The sequence below is a fragment of the Cupressus sempervirens genome, chromosome 7 (assembly GCF_028749045.1).
Source record: "Cupressus sempervirens isolate cs-2001-9-10 chromosome 7, ASM2874904v1, whole genome shotgun sequence".
Classification (NCBI taxonomy): Eukaryota; Viridiplantae; Streptophyta; class Pinopsida; order Cupressales; family Cupressaceae; genus Cupressus; species Cupressus sempervirens.
The window spans coordinates 578,278,804-578,301,820 of record NC_143124.1 but is presented as its reverse complement, the minus strand read 5'-3'; the positions used below and the strand labels follow the sequence as shown (position 1 = coordinate 578,301,820).

The following is a 23,017-nucleotide window of genomic DNA, read 5'->3' as shown; positions in this document are numbered from 1 at the left end:
GTACCCAGTTACCCTACGAATGATTTCTTTGTTAATTTTTATTGGTCCTCCTTCCAACAAAATGTTCATGCCATGAACTCAGCTAAGCACAATCTTAATCCATTCAACCTTGAAAACTTTCAGAAATCCTAGGGCACAGGTAAGCCCTTTTTGTGCAACAATCTTGTATTCATCCTTTAGGTTTCCATTCATGCATAGCTTCTTATAAGCTGCTCTTATTTTAAAATATCTAGTTTCTCCAACTTTGCATGATAGCATGATTTTAGGTCTTTCACAGTCAAGACTCTAGGTGGAATTGATGATAATGCTCCCATATCATCAACAATGTTATCAATGTTCACTAAATTTCTAAAGTTTGATGGGGAACTTTGATCATTCCTAATGATTTGAGCACTGCTATCCTTCGCCATTTCACTTCCAAATGCCATCTCTAACTAGGGTTTTGAACTAAACTTTCACAAATATCTTCACTAAATATTTTAACTCGATACTAAGAATGATACTTACTTTGCTTCAGAAATTTGTTGATAATCTGTTGAGATTCTTTGCTCTATTCACTACAATCACTTTTGTCTCCTTGAAATCTTCTCTTGAGGTCTTTGATCACTTGGTGGGCACAAACGAATCATTAAATTTGATAAATATCTTAGATCTTTCAATTTTAGGTCTGCAATTAATGTCTCTATACTTGGTTGGTGTATGACAGCTAGCTCAGTCTACACTTTGGCTTAGTCAAGGTTATTCACTCAGTCATAACCAATTCACTCAGTCAGCATGTTATCTTCCTTGATAACTTGTTCTATATTGTAAGGCTCGGTCAATATAGACTGTACCATTAGTGCTCGGTACTTTATGACTTTCAATTCTTAATACATCTTTATTTATATAGATATGACTTTTCATCACTTCTATGCTAGGAATTGATGTTTATAACATTGAGTATACAATTCCTACATACCTTCTTTTTCTTTAATAGTGAGATGTGGTGTGATCACATGATCCATCAGGTTGGTTGATCATTGTATCTTCTACTTTACTGCTTCCAACTCTTACTATCTCTATCCATGTTTTCTTTCCTTCAGGTTTGTCATTTCCATTGCTTGGTGTTGGTGTTGGTGTTCTAGTTTTACAGTTCCTACTAATGTGTCCAACTTTGAGACAACTAAAATATACTATCTCTCCATTTAACCATTTCTTGTAATTTACTATGAAATGTGTTTTAATGCAATTCTCTAGAATGTGTCCATATTCTCCACAATAGTGACAATTGTACCATGTATTGTAATCCCAATTGTAGGAATTTCCTTTCTTTGTTGTCTGAGTTTTTTTTTTGTTTTTTGGTTTTTTTTTTCTTTTTTTCTTTTTTTTTTTTCAAGTGACCAATTTTACTTTTTCTTAAGTCTGCATTCATGAGCTCTATGTCCATGCTTTTGATAATTGTGGCAGTGGCCTTGGAATTTAGATATTTTCCTTGTTGAGTCATTGTTCTTTGATCTATATTCATGTGCTTAATGTCCTGCTTTCTTCAATTAAAACAACTACCACTTGGTTTAGGTTTAGGAATTTGCTTACCATTTTTGCTTCTACAAATGTTGGTTGTATGACCAATCTTCCCACAACAATGACATGCAGGTTTGCCTTTTGACTTTGCATTCCTTTGTTCTCCACCCTTAGATGATTCTCCTTCTTTAGTAGATAAAGATTTCTTGTTGTATCCTAGTCCAGAGGTGTCTTTTGTTCTAGGTGAATTCATCATGTCTTCAAAGTGCTTGATTGCTTCATTTGGTTTGTTCATTCTTCCAATGAGTTCCTTCTCATGCCTTAACTCATTTTTCAATTGCTCATTATGTAGCTTCAAATTTGTGATCTCCACATCCTTTGTGTTTACTTTCTGATTTGCAATTACTAACTAATTTATCATGTTCGGCTAGTTTTTTGTAAGCTTCTGCACTTCAAATGATCTTTCTTCAAGTCTACTAGTCATCTGCCTTTTGTCTTCTCCAACCATGAGCTTGTCTTCCATTGCTTTCTTCTTTTGTTCAATTACTTTACATAGTGTAACTGATTGAATTTATTGTTCTGTCTTGAGATCTTTTACTTCTTTCACTAGGGCACTATTCTTCTCTAGCAATTCTGTCATTGCTTTATTATTGTTAGCAGTCTTTCCATTGTCCAATAGTCCTTCAGTGTCAACTTCTGTGTATTGAGTGTCATTTAGCTGAATATCTATCTCTCTTCTTCTCTTTAGGATTTTCCTTAACTCTTCGTTTGCTATATCTAATTGTTGTAACACAATCTGGATTTCAATCATCTTATTTTGAATGATCTTTCCCATCTTGTATACTTCCATCTCCATGATCTTTTCCTCTCAAGTTCTTACACTTCCTAACAAGAGAATTGCGCTCTGATACCAATTGTTGGAATAAGTATATGGGAAACAAGGTACTGAGAGAGAGGGGGGGTGTTGAATCAAGGTCTTAAACTTTTAACTTCAAAACCAATAATATAAATTTACACCTAATTCATCTCATAGATGGAGCATTAAAACTAAAATGGTGTAACTTAAATGAAATACATCACACCCATAAATAGTTCAAAACATAACACAATAATTTGGTAACCCAGAAACACTTCAAGATGAAGTTAAAATTGGGGTGGGGATGAAATCCACAAATCTTCACTATTGCAACAATAAAGTTAACCTATTAGGGTTACAATGTTTGATCATAAAATATGATCTACCCTATGATGGGTTTGCCCTTTTAAAAGCTTAAGAGACTCTTAGGTCTCGCCTTGTTAAAGGATTTTACACTCACGATGAAGTAAGGACTCTATTAGGATATTTACATAGGCCTGTTAGGACCTCTGTTAAGAGATTTACCCTGTCTCAATTAACAATAATTGATTCAATTCCTGACCCTCAGTATGCTCTACAAGCTGTTACTAGGTCTCCTCCTTGTTGTAACATTGATCTAATTCTCCTAATCTGATAACTCTGTTCAATCCTTCACTACTTTGATTGCTCTTTGTCTGTTATGCTCTCAGACTTCTTCTTCTTCTTCTTCTCTCTCTCTCTCTCTCTCTCTCTCTCTCTCTCTCTCTCTCTCTCTCTCTCTCTCTCTCTCTCTAGGGTTAGAGTCCTCTTTAAATAGACATATACTATGAAGGTTCTAGATCTTGATCGACGGTATACACTTCACCATCTTTTTTCATGTACATCCCTTTTTCTGATTGGTTAAATCACTCATCTAGGGATCATTACCTTGTACAATGACATGTAATAAACATCTTAGTTGGCTCTTCAAATATTAAATATTGTACAAAAGTTGGCCAAAATGATATACATATGAGTTTGTGCCATTACAGACTCTCATATCAAAATTGAACTACTTGGCACTTGAATGCTCTAAAGTCCGGTCATGCATAAACCTTCGCATTGTTACTCAGCTTCTATATAACTTATCAATATGTTCAATCTTCATTGTATTGCTCGACTCATATCTCTGCTTAGTCTCTAATGAATGCTCACCAATCATTGTATTGCTCGGTATAAGTGTTGTATGCTCGACCTTTACTAGATAATTTGATTGTAGTGATGACCTTGTAATCTTGCCTAGTAAATGACTTGTAAATGATTGCACATTATTCTGATGAAGTTTCGGGTGGTCCCTACTATTCTAAGACCAGAAACTCTAGTTCTTGTGCATGCATAGGGAGTTTGGCAGCCTTTAGAAAAGTAGGGCGACTAGTGTTGTTGCCCTTAGAATAGTAGGGCGGAAGGCTTCCTCCTCTGCATACTAATACTAAGAGAGCCATAAAATTTGACTTCGTGGTCGTGGTGTGGTTGACTATATATATACATATAGTCGAGGGACCCGCCCGCCTAGAGAATAGTAGGGGGCCCTTATAGATAGTAGGGCCATCTTGCTGCATCATTATGAGCCGATCACTGGCTCAACGAACTAAGATTCCCTCCCAACTATAGTTCCCTCTGCACGCGCCACTGCATCAGGAAGTATATAGTTCCCCTTAGCCCCAATATAGTAAAGGGCCTCCGACCCCTACTATTTTATGGCAATCACCTTGCAGAATGAATGGCAAACAACTAGTTTCCTACCTTCAAATAGTAGGGCCCTGACCCCCCTTCAATTATGCCCTACTATTCTAAGGGGGTGTTACATAGAATACCCCCGCTAGAACTTGAAAGTTTAGTTCCTTGCCCTCACCCACTCCCTGCTTTAGCTCCGAGTAGGGAGGGTATCAATAATTAGTTAGGTAAGTGTTCAGACAGTAATCAACAACATAAGCTTAGAGATCAACAGATTCCAACCAAACTCCCAAATGAAAAACTCCTAAATACTATTCATTGTAAAAAATAAATAAATATAAAACCAAATTACTCCAAGCCAACCTTATAAAAATAAAAATTTAACACGCTACTTTTTGTTTCCATTAAGAAACAATCACCGAAATGACCTCTTTCTTGCTCATTTATAATAATAATAATGATAATGACACCAATTTTAAGAGAAAGTAAAAATAACCCACCCGCGTTCATCTCCTCCTCTACGAATTTATATAATTTTGTATCATCCACGAAAGACAAATTCGACAAAGTCCTAATTTTCCATTTTCCATACCATCGCCATTGTTCGTATGTTTTGCTCCAGAGTAAATCTGAAAGTTGACCAGCTAGAGGATTCTGAGGTTGTCATATACAGCTTCCCCTTAACTCCCATTTGTATTCGGTTTCTCTGTTTTCGATAGTTCTATGACACCCAACTTATCATTACGATTAGTTCCCATTTGGCTGTAAATTACTTTGAATTTGAAAAGGATTACCGTAATGGCTAACATCAGCATAGCTAACAACAAAAGTAAGTTTCCGGAGGGGTTACGCGTGCTGGTGGTGGATGATGATCCCACTTTCCTCAAGGTGCTTCACACTATGCTCCGCAGATGCCTCTACCAGGGTATTCATTTCCCCACAAAATCATTTTCTTTCATCATCTTATTTTGCTATAGTGGGTTAGTTTCGCTGTTAAGTGTTAAGAGCTAAATGGTTTATACACGGGTACATAACATCTCTGTATCTCTTTCCTTCTCGGTTCAATTGCCATGAGCTATAACAAAGCAATATTGTATTTGATCCTCGAGTCTAGTGTATCCCTTGTGGAAATAATGGGTTCTTAAAGATTTTAGATTTCCGCAGTTGGATATAATAAACCAAATATTTGAACTATAGGCCTGGTGATATTTGAACTGCCCACCCTCGCTGCTGCATATGGTCGTTGACATTTGCATCTCATTTAGGACAATAACGAATGTGAAAAGCTGAAACACCGGAGCTGTTTTCATTGATTGTTTAATTTAAGTCAACATAAGCCCGATTTTAACGTTAATTTAAACTTTACAGCAGGCTTTTAAAATCCCGAGAGGATACTTTGTGCTTTAGTAGTAAGCCTTGTAACTATTGCCAAAACAAGCAGGACAAGCAGTTGTCTGCTTCGACCACATTAAGGCAGGGGTCCCATGAGGGGGGGCTACAGGTGGTCTCATAAGAATTTTTTTGAGGGGCTACAGGTTTAATTAGAATCTCTCCCTTCATAATAGGAGCCCTGTTTTTTAGGAAGCGGATGAAAATGGGGTGGGGCTGCAAATAGCCCCACCAGCTTAGGGAAAAATCTAGCCATTTGTCAAAAACTGAGACTTTAAAACTTACAAAGTCTTTTATCATAAAATAAATTTTAGAAAATTTTTCCTTAAAGTTGGGAGCTGAAACTCAAATTACAAAATCCATAGGACCCCTCAGCTTACAAATTTCCTTAAAAATCTCAGCGGGTGCAGCTCTATTTTTGAGGAAGCTGGCTTCCATGGGACCCCAGCCTAAGCCTTCGGAGTGCTCCTTCGATAGTGAAGCAAAGGGTTCTCATACGTTCCGAGCATGCTTCATGCTTTTCAAGAGTACAGGGACTTTGGCTGTGACACAGATGCATGGTTTCCTCGTATCCAAAAGCAGAGAGCATATAAAACCCCAAAATTGAGAAGCCCTAAAGCTCTGAAATACAAATTCAAGAAAATCCCCTTTCATAATTTGTGTGGTTGATACATAGTTCGAACCGAACTATTGGAGACTGTTGTGATAACCACTCTATTTTATATGTTAAGTTGGGTCTCGCATAATAAAAAGGAAGGAAGAGCTGCTAATGTCAAATTGAAACAAGCGTTTTACTTATTCCATAATCCAAATCAACTATCCAAATTAAAGTTGTAGGCGATTTCCATCTTACTGGGACTTGGCTTGCACCAAATGATTTGGCTGAAGGCCACATGTAAGTTCCAAAATTACTGGAGAATCTTTGTTTACTGATCTTTGTAGCTTTCCATTTTTTGCATCAGTTGATGGGCGCGGATATATATATATATTCCATTGAATTGTTATAATCTTGTTGGTACCCAATATGGACCCTGTATTTAAATTTTCAATTTTGGTCTCCAACTCCTTTGAACCATGGTTCAAAGCGTTTGAAGTGGTTCATCTTGCAGGTTCAGTACATAAGTCCAGTGATTCAAAGTTCAAGGTTCAACATAATGTTGCGGTTTGAATTTAGTGGTTCAAAATACAGATTTAATGGTCCAGATTTCAAGTTTGGGACAACACATGCCAATGCTCATGATCACATTATTAATATCAATTAAGCTATAAGAAACATGAATGTCAATCTTTTTATGATGTATAGCTTGATCAGTCAAGCACATAACTGTATGAACAGATTGTATGATTGGCATCGGTACTAAGATTATGCTTAGTATATTCTGCAACAGAGCAGACTGAGAGTGTCGGGTGAAAGTTCACTTGTTTCAATTCATCCTCACATTAAGACACATTGGGTTCATATTTGATGATTTAAAAGGCAAGTGCAAGGCTATCTGACGTTCTAATCAGTCCCAAAAGATCAGTCAAATGCTGATGTTCAGAAGATTTAATTCTTCAATGATGGTTAGCACAATGAATAAAGATGGCATCCTTAAGTAATATCAGTAAGGCTTCACTTCCCTACTCCCATATATCTGCATGGAAGATATATGCGATATGTCTGACAAAATGTGAGCACCATCATTAAGGGGATGCATGGTATTCTCAATAGAATAAAAATGTTTGCCATTCATTGAGGTCAAAATAAGTTCATTAGAAATAATAGTTTTGGGCATCAAAATTATTTGCATTTGGTCTCAAATAGATGATTATTCTGAAAACCGTCCTTATCAAAAGGTGACTTTCATAATATGAGACAGTCGATAACAAATTAATAGCTCTCTGCTCATTTTGTTTATGATCGAATTATATGAAGGAAACATTGTGAAAGCTCGGACTCCCAAACCAAAGGAGATGAGTCAAGAGATTCATGCATTGCAAACATTCTGAACGTTTTTCCAAGCCCACAAGTGCACCTATCGGGTTCTAATAAATTTGGGATGACCTTTTTTAAAGGTCAAACCTGAGATCATTGAATGAGTATATTTCATGGGTCGGTTGAAACAAGTTTTGAATCCATTGCAGAATGATAATCAAATCACCGGCAAGGTAGAGGCATCACGTGAACACTAAGTCTATGGCGGTGTCTTGAAAAGTTAAAAGACTCTTCACACCAAAATGTAAGCAAAGTGTCGGAGATGCTCGATCAAATACCCCGCAATGCTTTTCAAATATATGTGTACAAAGAACATCTGAGAAACCACCCGAGACCATTTCTCTGTTATTTGATGCTCAAGTCTACATCGATGATGTCCATCACTAATCCATTCCAAATGGCATGGAGGCCATTAAAAAGTGGTGATATTAGAGGCGGTTCGGGGGTCTTGTATAAAACTGTGGATATAATTGCTCTGTTTCAGGCTTTCAGCATGATGCTCCAAGGAATATAAATTGGGTGTGTGATCTCAATATGAACGTTTTGGCAACCTGCATTTGACCGGGTGGAGAATCTTGATCTACACATTCTTATTGGCTACCGCAAGCATCCAATTGAAACCCATTAGAAATAGTGATTGGAGCACGGAGAGTCCAAGTTTGAGAAGGGGTCGCCATGTACGCTCGAGGTGAAGAAATGAAAAAGAAGGGTGCATACAGAAGTCAATAGCAGTGGCAATAACTGAGCTTGTACGAAGAATGATTTGAATGCTTAACATACTTGTTCCATGACAGGAGTACAGCTGGTTGCACCCTCGATGAAGTACTCATGGTGGAGCTGTGAAGGATAGATAGAGCCTATGATTCCTCGACCCGACTATGGCAATCTGTGTGTGGGTGTCCCTACCATCCATTCCCAGCCTCTAACATTTATCCCAATTTCAATAATACTTGCTTCATAGCATTGAAAGAAGTCGAAGAGAGGTGAGTGATGTTATGTGGTAATATGCTGGAATGCCATGATAAGGATGAGAAATTCTGAATTGTAATTCTAGTCCCGGGACCCTGGAATGAATGTCTCATGTGATCAATTGACCACTTCCCGAAAGTCTTACAAAGAATGTGTTTAATGGTCTTACTGGGATGCTGAACCACAGTAGAGGAAATATTAATTAAATAAACACAAATGACAGATGGTAAGGCAGTTTTGATGCAACATCAAAATCGACAATATGGCTCAGCTAGCCAATCTCACAAAGAAGAGCATGAACTGTTGGGGAAAGATCTCTTATTTCCATGTGTATTGGTAAATTGGAATGTGAAGATTCAATTCTTGACACGTGATGCTGTTCAGAACACCTAATTCAGGACTATTGATGCATGAGTTGAAGGCATGCCGAGAACGAAGATTGACTTGACAACATGATGACAGATGGCAATATAATATAATTGCGCCAGTTTATTCCATGATTAATCAAGTTCAAATCAAGCACGGTGAGACACATGGTAATTCATGGTAAAGAGTAATCCTAAAAAATCGTATGGAGCACCCATCTTTAATGAAATTTATTTTCATTTCCAAACATCTAAAGAGGTCATCTGTCAGTATATATATATATATATATATATATATATATATATATCAATATATATCATAGGGGTCTCGTATTCAAAAAGATATAAAACAATGTTAATAATAATATAAACATATAGGAAAGGAGGAAGACAATTTCTGATTTCTGAGAGGTTGCCATAACCGTTTAACTATTTTGAAATCCTTTATATAGTGGAAGCATGGGGCAGTAAAGGGTTCCAATTAGCGTTACAGATTTTTCAAAGTTTTTCCAGTTCTTCCGAGGGGAAAGAGAGCAGACTGTGGGCTGTGAAAGAGCAGAGTTTTTGTTATTTTTCTGAACCGCGTGTTAGGAAAAGCGAGGAAATCTTGATTTTAGGGTAATGTAAGGGTGGAATTTCTGTTTCTTCTAGGTAGTGACTTTGATGCATATGTGTAATAAGGTTTGTGTAATCTTTTACGCTTTAGAGAAGGGAGACTTGGAAGATAATTGCACATCAAAACTTCGAGTTTGGGCAGTTTTCTTTCTACTGACCATGATCTTTGTATAGCTTTCAGTTTTTTCTAAATGCATTTTAATGTCGCTGTTTTCTGATTATGTTATCATTTCAAGTTATCTTTAAAAGCTCTGATTCTTCAATTTCTCAGAAGATGGAAGATTTATTCCTTGTTTTCATTTTTTTTTGGTATGTAAAATCTGAATAAGTGGACTTTGTGTCATTTATTCTCTTTTAGCCGCTTAGTTTTTTTCCGCATCTATTTCATGTTTACGAATAAATGTTTGTAAACCTTTTGTGCTTTCTAGTTAAAAGCGTCCATATTTGTATTGCTATGAATTCATTGTAAATCATGCATAGGGAGCTATACCCGGATAAATTCAGAGGGCATTTACACTTTTCAATAGCGAAATGACCCGACTATTAGTGCATGTTTAGCATTTCTATCTAGGCTTTGGGGTTAATTTGTATATTTTCCTTTGGAGGACAATCTGTTCACTAATAAATCTTTTTACACTTGCCTACTATTTCATAGATATTAGAGGCTTAATTAAAATAAGACTATGTTTGTATGAAATGAAATGAATGCTTTTAATGATGTCCACGAGACCAAAGCAATACTAGATAATTTTCTAATTCCTTTCAATTTCTAAATTTTTGATATGGATTTTAACCAAAAAACCAGTAGTCTACTTTATCTTGTCCACTTCAAATAAGCTATGCATGTTGTCCGCCTTCAAGATGACATCATAGAGAGATCAGATGTTGTTGTATGCTACACATCCTATGAGAAAATGTCATTCCATTTCAATTGCTCCTGACTGACAAAATATGCAAGTTCACTCCTCCCAAGCCTCTTTGGGCCTCTTCCATCTTCCCGTCTCACACTTGATGTAATGAGATCCTGTCCTCAGTTGTGCCACTAATAACCTTGTCATTCCTTTAATAGCAGTCCTAAGGTATGCTTTTTTGCCAAGTTCCCCAGTTGGGTTGAATTCTTTAATATAATAAGCCTTTTTTCTACCCATTTTATTATTCCACATGGCACGGTGAAACTTTCCCCTGACAAACTTTCTTATGTCTGCATTTGTGTTTAGGTACTCCTGTAACTTGATCTTCCATTTAGCCAACAATGTTTTGCTTCACTCATGTTTTCTTCCTTCAGTTAAGAGCCTCTCCTTTCATAGTTTTCAGCCAGCGATAATCTTGCATGTTTTCAATCTTCTTTAGGTAACCAAGTAACCAAATTACCACCAAAGCCTCTAAAGGAAAAGCGCCGGCCTCAGCCAAAAGAATTTCATAAGGCACATAACTTTTGACTTTGAGAGTACTTGTGATTAATTGTTTCTGAATTCTCTCTATTTATCTCCACCCACATTTTGACATGCTGCCCCCCCACACCTCGCAGCCATAAAGAACCACTGGTGTGACCAGCAAACCAAAGAGAGTCTTCTTGGTTTTCTAGTCTCATAGTTCCACTGTCCTGCATCTATTTTGGAGTAAAAATGAAGCTTTCCAGCCCCCTTGAATCCTTTTTGCTCTACAAGTCTCCCAACTGAGCTTATAATGGAAGTCAATTCCAAGGTACTTGTATTCTGTCACAATTTCCAGTGGGCCGCCTTAAAATAGGTATGTGATATGCTTTCCTTTTCTTCTTAAAGAAAAAATCATGACTTTGATTTTAGTAATAATTCCCTGCATCCCAACTTCCTGACAAAATCGCTATAAGGCCCCTAAATGATCTCTTAACCCTTGCACTATTTTTTATATCAAAATAAGATCATCAGCATACAAAAGAAGCTTCACCATATACCTTGCCAAGTGAACACCCTCCCCCTTGGTCTTATCTAACCAAGCTTCTAGATTATCAATGTACAACGCAAACAAGGTAGGAGATAAAGGGCATCCTTGTTTAACACCAATGTCACTCCCAAAACATTCAGACATTCCATCACTAGTTCTAATTTCGGCTTTAACTCTATCATATAATCTATGCACTGCTGCTCTATACTCATCCGCAATGCCCAAATCTTTCATTCTATTCCATAACTTGTCTCTAGGCACCATGTTAAAGGCTTTGTTGAAGTCTACAAAACAGCAGTAGGCTTCTTCTCCCTTTTTGTCCCACACTTTCTCGAAGAATGATGCAATGATCAATAGTGGAGTGTCTCAATCTGAAACTTGCTTGTCCTCTTGCTCTCTTACCTTCATTTTCTGCCCATTTGCTGATTTGATGTTCATCATGCTCCCAAAAAGTTTGCCCTAAGGTGGGTTAACCATAATAGTGCAGTAGTTTGATGGATTATTGATATCTTCACTCTTAAAGAGGGGGATAACCACACTAGTTGTCCAGTCTAACGGGAAAACCTCACAAGCAATATGATTGAAGATTTCCTTTATATGAGGTGCAAGGATTTCCACTCCCCATTTTAAAAATTCAGCTTGCAACCCATCAATGTCCTTAGATTTAGTATTTGTTAGATTCTTTATCCCTATTTTGATTTCCCCAACCGTGAAGATTTCTTCCGTTGTATTCACAAAAGGAGGGGTGTTCTCTTCTTGTGGGCACTCATATAGTAGCTTAGCATACTCAAGCCATTGAACATATGCAATGTTTTTATTTATTTGTTTTCTCTCCTACTGCAATTCTCTCCAAAACTTCTTGGGGTCATGTTTTCAAAGGGATATTAACTTTTGTCTTCTTGCTGTAACACACTTTTTTTTTTGTGTGAATCAATTTTATATACCATTTCTTGAGTTCTTTGTTTGTTTCTTTCCCTTTCATAGATCTCTTTTCTGCCTTATATTCCTCATCGTGCCATGGATTTGTTGGAAAAGTATTAGTAGCCCTCTTTTTGCTGTTTGACCTTTTACACACATCTAAAGCCTTATATATACTAAAGGTTAGCACACTGCTATGAATCAGTTCACATTTCTCATTAAACTTGTCATCTACCAAAAGATTATTACTTTCACGGAGTTGCTGCTCAAGCACCACCTTGAAAATGACTTTGTTCTCTTGTTTTAAAATGATATTGCCTTTGTCTTTGTTGGTTGTTGTCTTTTGTATGTGAGAATCATGTTTATATTGTGGGCTGTTTGAGGTGAAGTCCATCTTAAATAAAAGAGGCATGACAAAACTGGGTATTACAATTTGTGAAGAGGATAAAGCAGGTTAATTTGATAATAATTAGTAGGTTGTTACTGCCAAGTTTTGGCAAAAATCAGTTGCTTTCAACGAACAACTTGACAAATGATACGGCTCCTTTGGCTTGGGCAAGTCACGCTTAGTTGTTTTGTAATGAAACTCCAAACTTCTATGGAGATCACAATTTATTATTCTTGTCTTTTTTTCCCACGCATGGAATCCAGTTTTGGCATTCAAGCAAATTCAAATTGTGGAGGAAAGAATGATCACAATATCAAACAACAATTTCAGCTTAATCTCCAACTGATACAGCAATGTGATAGTTGTATTTATGCTAGTGACTATCAAAAACTGGACTCAAGTTTAAAATGGAGGTGCATTTATTAGCAGCCACTACCTATATGTTTTGTAAATGCCCAGTATTAGATGTTTGTATATTAACGCGTGGATTTTTTTTTTGAAAGCTTTGTGTGAACATATTTTCTGTTTTGTGCTGGGGCAGTAAACCAATATTTTTAGGCTTCCATGATTTGGAGTCTATTCATTTTATTATTTTTGTGTGTACTCTCCAGTGACAGTATGTGGACTAGCATCGGAGGCCTTAGCCATGCTTAAAAAGGACAGCTTTGATATAATGATCAGTGATGTGAACATGCCTCACATGGATGGTTTCACACTCCTTAAACAGGTTGAATTAGAGACGAATCTACCTGTAATTAGTAAGTTCTCTATAGCACATTATTGAATATTTGAGATAACAAAGAAATTGTGGATTTTACATCATCTTGATGAGATGCAGCTTAACTTGTGGCTGAACTGCAGTGGTGTCAGGAAATGGAGATACCAGTGCAGTAATGAAAGGGATTGAACATGGAGCATGTGACTATCTCATTAAACCTGTGCGTATTCATGAGCTGCAAAACATCTGGCAGCATGTTTTCAGGAGGGAGAGAAATACAAGAATGCAGTTGGAGAACTCAGGGGGTGTTGAAGATGAAAAGGGGCAGAAAAATGGATTAGAAAATGCTAATGATACACCCACAGGAGCAAAAAGACAAAATAATCACAATGAAGAAGAGGATTATGGAGATCAGGTGAATTGTCCTTCTACATTGAAAAAGCCTCGGTTTATCTGGCCAGGAGACCTGCATCAACAATTTGAACACGCAGTAAACTACTTAGGAATCAAAAGTAAGTTCAAACTAGCAAACCTGTTTATTATAACCACAAAACTTTTTTTCTGTTAGTTGTATCTAGTTTTTGAAGTGACGGTTTTGTGTTAGCTTCCTTTGATTCAGAAACAAAGTTAAATTCTTTTGCAGGAATATTTAAAGAATTTTTTCTATGTTCAATGATGTGATTGATGTTATCTTCTGATGTAATGGTGATACCATAAAATATTTGGCAGAGCAAAACAATTTACGAGTTTTTGATATGCAGATGCGGTTCCCAAAAAGATACTTGAATTACTGCCTGGTAAGGGACTTACAAGGGAGATTGTTGCAAGCCACTTGCAGGTACTTATTCTTTTGTTAAATATGCTGCTTCTTTCTACTTTGTCTAGAGTAATGTTTTTTCATCTTTCTTGCCATGGCTATGCCAAAGGTAGACAAATGTCAAGATGGTGCTTTTCAAGGTTTGGACATGTTATTGTATTACATAACATGCAAGAATCATTTACTATATAAAAACGAGCAGTGTTGATGGAAGCTATATGTAGTTCTCCAAATTAAAGAGAAAACAGAGAAACAAAGAAAAAATTTAAAGAGTGAAATCTAGTAAAGCATTTATTTTTAGGGTTGGGTATGAAGTGGAAATCCTAAGTTGGCAAATTGGATATGGGAATGGGAACACGTATGTGGGTACAAAATGCCAGCACATTCTATGTTTAAGAATCAAGTTTAGATTGTCATATACACATACATATGCTAAACAAAATTGTTATAAATTTCAATTTCTAAACATAACATTCCAATAAAAATTCAGGCTTCAAGATCAAAATGTTTTAACTAGAATCTCATGATAGATGAGTTTGCTAATCAGCAGTTTAAAGATTATCAAAAAGATCAAACTAGAATCACAAAACATCTTGCCATCTAAAAACATGAACCCTGGATGCACCCACAGGAGATTTGTTTAAGAATCCGATTCCAGTACATTTTGTACAATGAATTGCCCAATGTTTTATGAAAATTCAACAACTTAGTGGCAATCAAGTCTTTCTAGTCTGTGTATGTATGCCTTAAAACAAAGTGTCATATTATTAGATTGATGGCTATATGGTACAGTTTTCTGTATTGGTAATCATTGGATCTACAATATGGTTTTTGCAGTGGTGTGTAAACAAGGAACTGTGAAAAAGGTTTATTGTGCTCACTTCAATGCGAGTTTGGAAAGCAGAGCACACTTTGTAACTAAATTCCCACGGAGGATTTTCATTATATTTCAAAAACAAATGTTTCAGTTCTATGTTGAAGTATGGTCTCTTAGTGGAAACCATGTCTTTCTACTCTGTGTATGATATGCCTTACAACAAAATGACATATTATTTGATTGATGGCTATAGGATGCAGTTCTCTGTATCGGTAATCATTTCTACAATATGGCTTTTGCAGTGATGTGTAAACAAGTAACCGCCAAAAAGGTTTTTTGTCCTCACTTCAATGGGAGTTTGAAAAACTGAGCACACTTTATACCTAAATTCCCAGAGAGGTTTTTTGTTAGATTCCAAAAACAAATGTTTCAGTTCTATGTTGAAGTATGGTCCCTTGGTGGTAGTAATTTGGAGGGGCAGACATGTTCTGAACATGCAGTCTTTCAAGAATATTAATTGTCATCATCATCTTTTGTCTTGTTGTAATGTAGTAAATGCCTCCCTTTTATACATTCGACTGATTGCTTGGAATTTTCCAGTACATACATCTATATGAAGTTATAAAGGACCAATAATATGGTTGCTAGTCTTTTAATGAAATTCTTGTAGTTGTAAGATGGTTTCTAATGAGCTGCTAATGGATGAGGCCTACAGGAGAAATTTCAAACACAAGTGATGCCCATTTAATCTAATCCTATCAGTTGACTGATCAACAATGTCATGCACATTGGAAACAGTGTTGTTTCCATATATGCCATATGATAGCCTCAGAATATTCTAGTAGCAACTCAAAAAATTTCACTAGATGGATCCTGAACCCAGAAATTGGCAATTGATTAAAGCACATTAATGTTCTAGGAAGATCAGATAAAAGTAAAGCATGATTCTATTTTAGGAAAGCGGGATGGGAAAAATATAAACATAGAAACTATCTAAGTATGTCTATAAAATTATAAATGACCACAAATAGGGCAGTGGAAGTTGGAGTATAACTTGTAGAAATAGCACGAGGGAGTAGAAAAATGCTTCAAAAGCAGGCTACCAGTTAAAATAAAACTAAATGAATAATAATAAAAGAGTCTAAAATCACAAAGTTTCTGAACCCAAGATGGATAAAACCTTAACATGTCAAGATGAAGATGATAGTGTGATAGGCTACTGACAATAAAAATAACAGAGAACAAGGAAGATCTATTTGCAAAGAAGATCAACTTTTAAAGAAGTTGTGAAGCACTTATTAACACAAAACACCTTATGTAAGCTTTGAAGCATTTATTAGCAATTAGTTTTTGGCCATTGATTGGAGGATGATAGGCTGCACTCATGTTCAACTGGGTCTCCTGTTTCTCATGAAGGCAAGATAATGATCAAAGATAGTAGATTTCCATAACCCATGAAATGTGCTGTTATGCTACTGGGCAATATATATATATATATATATCTTCTATTTGTTTGTTTAGGGATTTGTATGTTTATTGTTGCTATCCTTTTTTGGCTTTATTTTATTTGTTTGTTTTCCTCCTTTGGTTTTGTGTTTTCTCTTGGTTTGCATGTCACTTTTTCGCACCTCTCTTCTTTTTATAATGTCTTGGTCTGCGTTCTAGTTTATTGCATTCTTAAACTCTCTCATCTTGATATTGGATCATGGAGTATGATGCGAAATGTCGATGCTAATAATTTGAACACAATTTTGCCCACAAGTATAACAGCACAAGATAATGATCACTTACAATGGAGCATGACATACCATGAAGCTTGAAGATTACATTCAATAACTGTTGTATCATGACTATTGTTGTGTAAAGGTGTTGTAGGGTACTGGAATGACTTGTTTAACCCTAGAGTTAGGAAGCCCTGCAATAAAATCCACAGAAATACCTGCCTGAGTTATATTGGTCCAGGAAGGGGTTGTAGTGATTGTGGTAGTTTCTCTTTCTACTTTTTTGTGCTAGTACATAACAAACTTGACCACACAAATTTTGAGAACCTGCTTAAGTCCGTCTCAAATAAAATTTGCCTGACATGCTCATACATCATTGAGAATCCTGAGTGACCTGCTATATAGAACAAATGAAGGTCCACAAATAACTGATGCTCGAGTTAGGAGTTGCTACATAAATAAATGCAGTCATGGTATTTCAGCATTCACCCCAACTACATAAATCCTAATATCAATTGAGGATCTTGTGCCTACTATTGAATAATATTTTGAATTTTGGTAGATGAATAACCTCCATCTAGATGGACACTAGAATTGGGTAAGAACCATGAACCATCCTCTTCTTACTTAAAAGTACATCAATTGCCACATTTTCATTTCTTGTTCTAAACAATTTTATGATAAAAAATTGGTAAATAAGTCGCCCACTTTTGTTGTTTGGGGGAGGACACCCTTTTCTAAGAGAGATATTGAAGAATTTATAATGAGTTATGATTGGAAAGTTTTGGCATAACTGATAAGGATGCCATTGTTGAACATGTAGAATAGCCATTACCTCTTTTCCCTAGGTGTTTCCACAAGTCAATCTTTAGATGTGCCAAGAGATACAAATTCATATCAAATTGATGACCTAAGGGACAGACTTCTTGAGATAAGACTGCATTGCGTAATTCACTATAGCTTGAAAACTAGCTAAAAAATCAATACAACCAAAAGGCATGGCAAGCAATGCAGTGTCTATGGTGATTCCCGAACATCATCTTCAGCACATCCTTTGATCTCTTCATAATATTTAGTAACAAGAATCATGTTAATCTTAGAGAAAACAGTTGCTCCATACAATTCGTCAACCAATTCATCCGCTCTTCTTGTTTTTCTTGTTCACAATGCAATGGGCAATGCATATGAACAAAGATAAAGATTTTTGAGTGATAAATTGACTAGTTTGGCTGACTTTGGGATTTCTACTATTTAGATGGATTGTAAGGGGAATATGATTGGTCTATGTCCATGAACAAGAAGCAGTAGGAAGACAACATGTGTAGATGAGAAGGATCTAGAGGAATTTGTGGCCTAATGAGAGCTTTTTAAAAGAAGAATTAAGGTTGCAGAAACCTTTAATAAATTTCATGTCTATATGTGCTTTGCTTTGTCTCTTTGTTTTGTGTTTTGATCTGTTGTAGCAGTTGTGCTGCCATTTTCTTGTAAGTTATCTTACGTTTGGCTGACATTTTTCTGGTTTTATCAGGGATTCGGGTCCCTTCAAAACCTCCCTTACTCTTTGATTAAAAAAATGTTGATATTGTCCAACCAGGTATTGTAAATGAGCTAAGTGACCCCAAACTATTTTGTGGTCTTATGATGCAAAGTATTTGAAATCTGGGACTAACACATTCTGCTATAGAAATTTTATCTGCTAAGAGATGCTACAAAAACACTATGAAGCAAATGATGGTGATCTTTGAGGAAGTTATCAATGCATATTTATACATATTAGTACCTCGTGATTGTCCAATAATCTTGAAACACAAAGTGGAGGGACTAAGTAGATTGGCCATGTCTACATATAATTGTTGCCCCACATAGGCCACATCTTGTACACCCAGTGTACCCCACAGGCCATTGAGTGGCTTTCTGTTCCCATTTATTGGGATTTTTCATGATTTATCAGCTTATTTTTGTTCCATCCAAGCTGTCATGTGTATATGTTGCTTTTTGGTAGCATAACTAGATTCTAAAAAAATGTGAAATTGATATAAGGATTTAACTGTGTAGCTTTCGAGTCAAACTCATGGATGGATGTTTCATGAGTATTTGGTTCACAGAAAGCCATTTTCATGAGAATGAATGGAACTCTTAGCATTCATTACATCTAGGTGATGCTCGTAGCATTGAAGCACTGGACCTTCCCAAGAGATAACCCATCTGAGTACTTCTCCAGCTCGAGCACACTTAACTATGGAGTTTTCTCCAAGGTTAAGCCCACACAGCTTGCTATCCCATTTGCAAAGCCTTCAACAAGTGTTGTGCTTTATGAAGTATTCATCATAGAGCCCCTTTAGTTCATCAATTGGCAAGTAGTAGAATTTTCCAGCTAAAATTGTGATATTGCTATGAGGATCCAACTATGTAGTTCTCAAGTCAAATTCACTGACCCGTTTTTCATGAGTAGTGGTTCACAAGAACCCATCTCTCATGAGAATGAATGGAACACTTAGCACCCATTGTATCTAAAATGTTTTCTTAATCGTTTTTTTTCAAAAGAATTTGAGGAAAGGTTACAAATATATTTGGCTGAGAAACAAAGATACCATGTCACCCTATAAATACTGCCAGAAAATACCAAAACTATCAACCCCATGGTTTTAATAAAAAATAATATTGTTTATTAATTTACTTATTCAGTGCCATTTCCGTCAGTGGCATATATCTCATCTCACTAGCTAATATGCTGGATGAAAGATATTACGAGTCTCTTAAATATCTTTGATTTTTGGTAATTTGAAACAAATCAACCATCTAACAATTATGATAAATCTAGCCTCCATTTATTTCCTACATAATCATTTGACCAAACAACAGATTTAAATTTCTTTTACGTCCTAAGTTCTAATGGACTGCACAAAACTCTCCTTTGAGGATCCTTAAAATGGGAAGACCATCTATGTTGTAAAAAGAAGTCAAATATCTGAAATTATGCATACATATACTGATGGTTAGTAAATTCCCCTTGCAAGTTTTCCTCTTGCCTCAATTGAGGGTTATCACTTTTGTCAAGTTCGCATAGGTTTGCATCTAGCTTCATTGAAGTATGGCACAGCCAGAATTGGATGTGCTACTTTATTCAATTCATCATTTGTACAATTTTAAAAGTGTAGCTTGTCTCTGGAGGATTTGAACACATCTGCACCATGAAAGATGATACGATTCACCACTAGATCTCATACTGTTTAATGCATCATTCATATAGATATATTGTCACATGGAATCAATTTAAGCAGCTTGGGAAAAGTCTGAAGAATTTTCTTCTCATAATGATTCTCAAATGCCTTGATCTGAGATGAACGTAATTGAAAACTGAAATGAACATGCAAAGCAGTATTGGCCCACATAGCTATATTTTTATTTTCAAGTTCCTGTTTCTTTGTTCTTGTTTCTAACACTTTGATTATCTACACAGAAATATAGGGCCTCTCGTAAAAGGTCGTATGGAGGAGGATATCTTCAGCCTGCACTGATTTATCCACCCAGAGTGAGGCCAGAAGAAAATTATGGCTCAAAAAGTTTCCATGGCAGTTTCAAGATTCCAGCAGTTATACCATCAGGCCAAATATCTCAAAGTTCGGTTATATTGCAAAATGGGCAGCCAGGGAGTTCAAAGATGAAGAATAAGTTAATTGAGGAGTCGTCCATTGGTCAAGCTCCAAATGAAATTGTTGATCGCAACCCCTTAAGTGGAACAACCTTTGGGAATCTGTTAATGAATGCTCAAACAAACAACCTTCAGATGTCGCTTAATCAAATTGAATTGGAGAATTATTCTCAGATTCAGCACCAAATATCTTCCTTAGATGATGCTGATCCATTAATGAGTGATACATCCTTGGGATTCAACAAAAACTTTCAGAAGAATGTAACACTTGATGTTGCATCTGAAACTGTGGGTCATAGTTTTTCATTTTATGGTAACTATTTAGTGAATCAACATGAAAATTTGTTCACTTTTCCAGAGGACACAAAATTACAAGTACAACCACAGAGTCCAGAAGTTCAAGGCATTCATGCTCTAAAAATGTCGCCTATTGATTGTCCACAGACACAACTGCTTTCAAATGATTTCAGGCCTTTTTCTTTTATAACTGATCACAGTATTAATGCCAATAATGTTGTCAGTTGTTCTGATTCACCTAGAGCGAACCGTATGTCACCACTTACATCTGTTGATTATTTAGCTAATAGAAGTCATCCAATTTTAGACAACAAGAACCGTGATATCTCCACATTATCAGTAGAAAACTTCTCTTTATCCAAGTCTATTGATTTGTCTGTGCCACCATCATCCATTGTCAGAGATTTTGAATTGCAGGTACCAGGATTGACAAGTTCTAGTGGTATTTATGAATCCAGGATTTCACAGAATATGGGTGTTGGTCTTGATGAGAATGTCATTCAGAGTAGTAGGCTAGACTGGGAAGTTGAAAATACAACACAGGATCCAGATCTGAGCCAAATTGTTAATTATTCCCAATTTCAAGGTTACAGCCAGGCTACTTCTCGATTTGACGCATTAAATGTTCTGAGTCATCAACAGAGGAAAGTTAATCTTGTTACAGAACAGTTTGATCTTCCAAGTCGACTGGCATCTGAAGCCGAACCTCAATCAACTGTTCGTAGTATTCAAAGTCAGAGGGTTCACAGTGTAGTTGATAATGGACTGGAATTTGAGGGTGAAGATATTTCAGACTTGATAGGATATCAACCAGCTGATGGCGAAGTGCTTTTAGACCAGTTTTCATCATCATATAAAACCATGAACCTCATACTCAAACAGGTTTGCACTCCCTTCCTGACAATTGCCCTACCCTTCAAGAGAATGAGAAGATAAATTAATGGGTTGCTTGTAATAAAATTTTAGTAGGTCTCGCATTTCTCTTCATAGACTTGAACTTTATTATGCTCTGTAATTTGCATGTGATTCTCTGTAACAGGAAGGTGCAATGTTAGAGAAAGGTGATTATGGTATCAATGGTTAACAGCTTGAGACTCTTCATGTGAAATGGACTAAGTCTTTTTATCTCTGTTGCGCAATGAAAAGTCTCGAAGTGTCAAGGCAGATTCAGACTTGAGCATGATACAAGACACAAATTTGAAAAGCAGCGGAGGGATTACTTTTTCTCTGTGGATAATATTCATATGATTAATCATTTTTCTATTTTCAGATTGCCCCTTTCATTGCTTATAAATAATCTAGAATGTCTATGTTTTCAGGGGTTGTAACATTGATATACTTGTATATTAATAATACGAAGGAACCCAAAGCTTCTCATATTGTAAATACTAATTGTTTGGCTAGTATTTATGTTGGCCCTGTTTTGAATTAGTTTAGTTTCCTCCAGAAACTGATTTCACCGGTCACAATCAAATTCCTTGGAATCATATCTACTTATCCCATTCCTTTTGTAATCTGTACAGAAGTTTATGATTCAAGATAGCATGCTGGAAAGCTTAAAAAATTGTGTTTGGTTGCATATTTCACTTTCAAATAACCAGATCTTGAGCTTTGCATATTTGCATTCCTAAAGTCTTGCCTTATAAGCATTGAAGAATGATTTTTAGTTGTGCTGGTATGACTCTTGCTGATGTGACTCAACCTTGAGACTATTCTATTTTTTCTTGGATTATCTTGTCATACAATTCTTGATTTTGGCATGCACATGCACATGTTTTCTTGCTACCACAGTAGCAGAATTGAAGGTCTAGTAAGTAAAAGATCAGCCTAATAAGAGTTGAGAGGACAAGGTGACCAAGAGAGTGGGCACTTGCACATCTCTTTCTATTGTTTGGTTCTATTAGACTTTGCGGACTGTTCTGTCATTTAGACTAATGTTTTGACGCTAAATTGGGTACCAATTTGAAATCTAATTAGCACTTGCACCAAAAGGAGGTGCAATGGTTACACCTATAGTTAACATATGTTGAATAATATTTTATAGGGCAGCTTGAACTCCTCGGATGATGATTATGGTCATAAGATCATAAATAGAACCCAAAACTTACGAAAATTCCAATCCTAATATTTTACTCATTAACTATAATATTATCCCTTAATGCTAATATTACCCTAACCCTAACACTATCTTTAATTAAAGACTACAGTTATATCTAAGGAACTCCAAATTCATTTCTGATTGAACCCTATTGCTAATCTTGACACACACTCAATTGTAATCCTTAACTCCAAACTTCATCTTACAATGGTAATCAATAAAACATGACTTAATGCATAAATATAGGGGTCTTACTTTTTGGGGCAACTCTTTAGAAACGTCAACAAAAAACGTTTTGGTGTTGCAC

General features: G+C 36.1%; 1 protein-coding gene across 1 annotated transcript; it reads left to right on the top strand.

Moving 5' to 3' along the window:
• Positions 1-4,560: 4,560 nt before the first annotated feature.
• On the top strand, positions 4,561-21,998 carry LOC149548071 (uncharacterized). The gene is made up of 6 exons (XM_089792102.1): positions 4,561-4,973; positions 13,202-13,348; positions 13,452-13,820; positions 14,070-14,146; positions 20,124-21,494; positions 21,652-21,998. Exons 1-6 carry the CDS (start codon positions 4,847-4,849, stop codon positions 21,694-21,696), a joined length of 2,136 nt encoding a protein of 711 aa, XP_089648228.1. The 5' UTR covers positions 4,561-4,846; the 3' UTR covers positions 21,697-21,998.
• Positions 21,999-23,017: the final 1,019 nt, after the last annotated feature.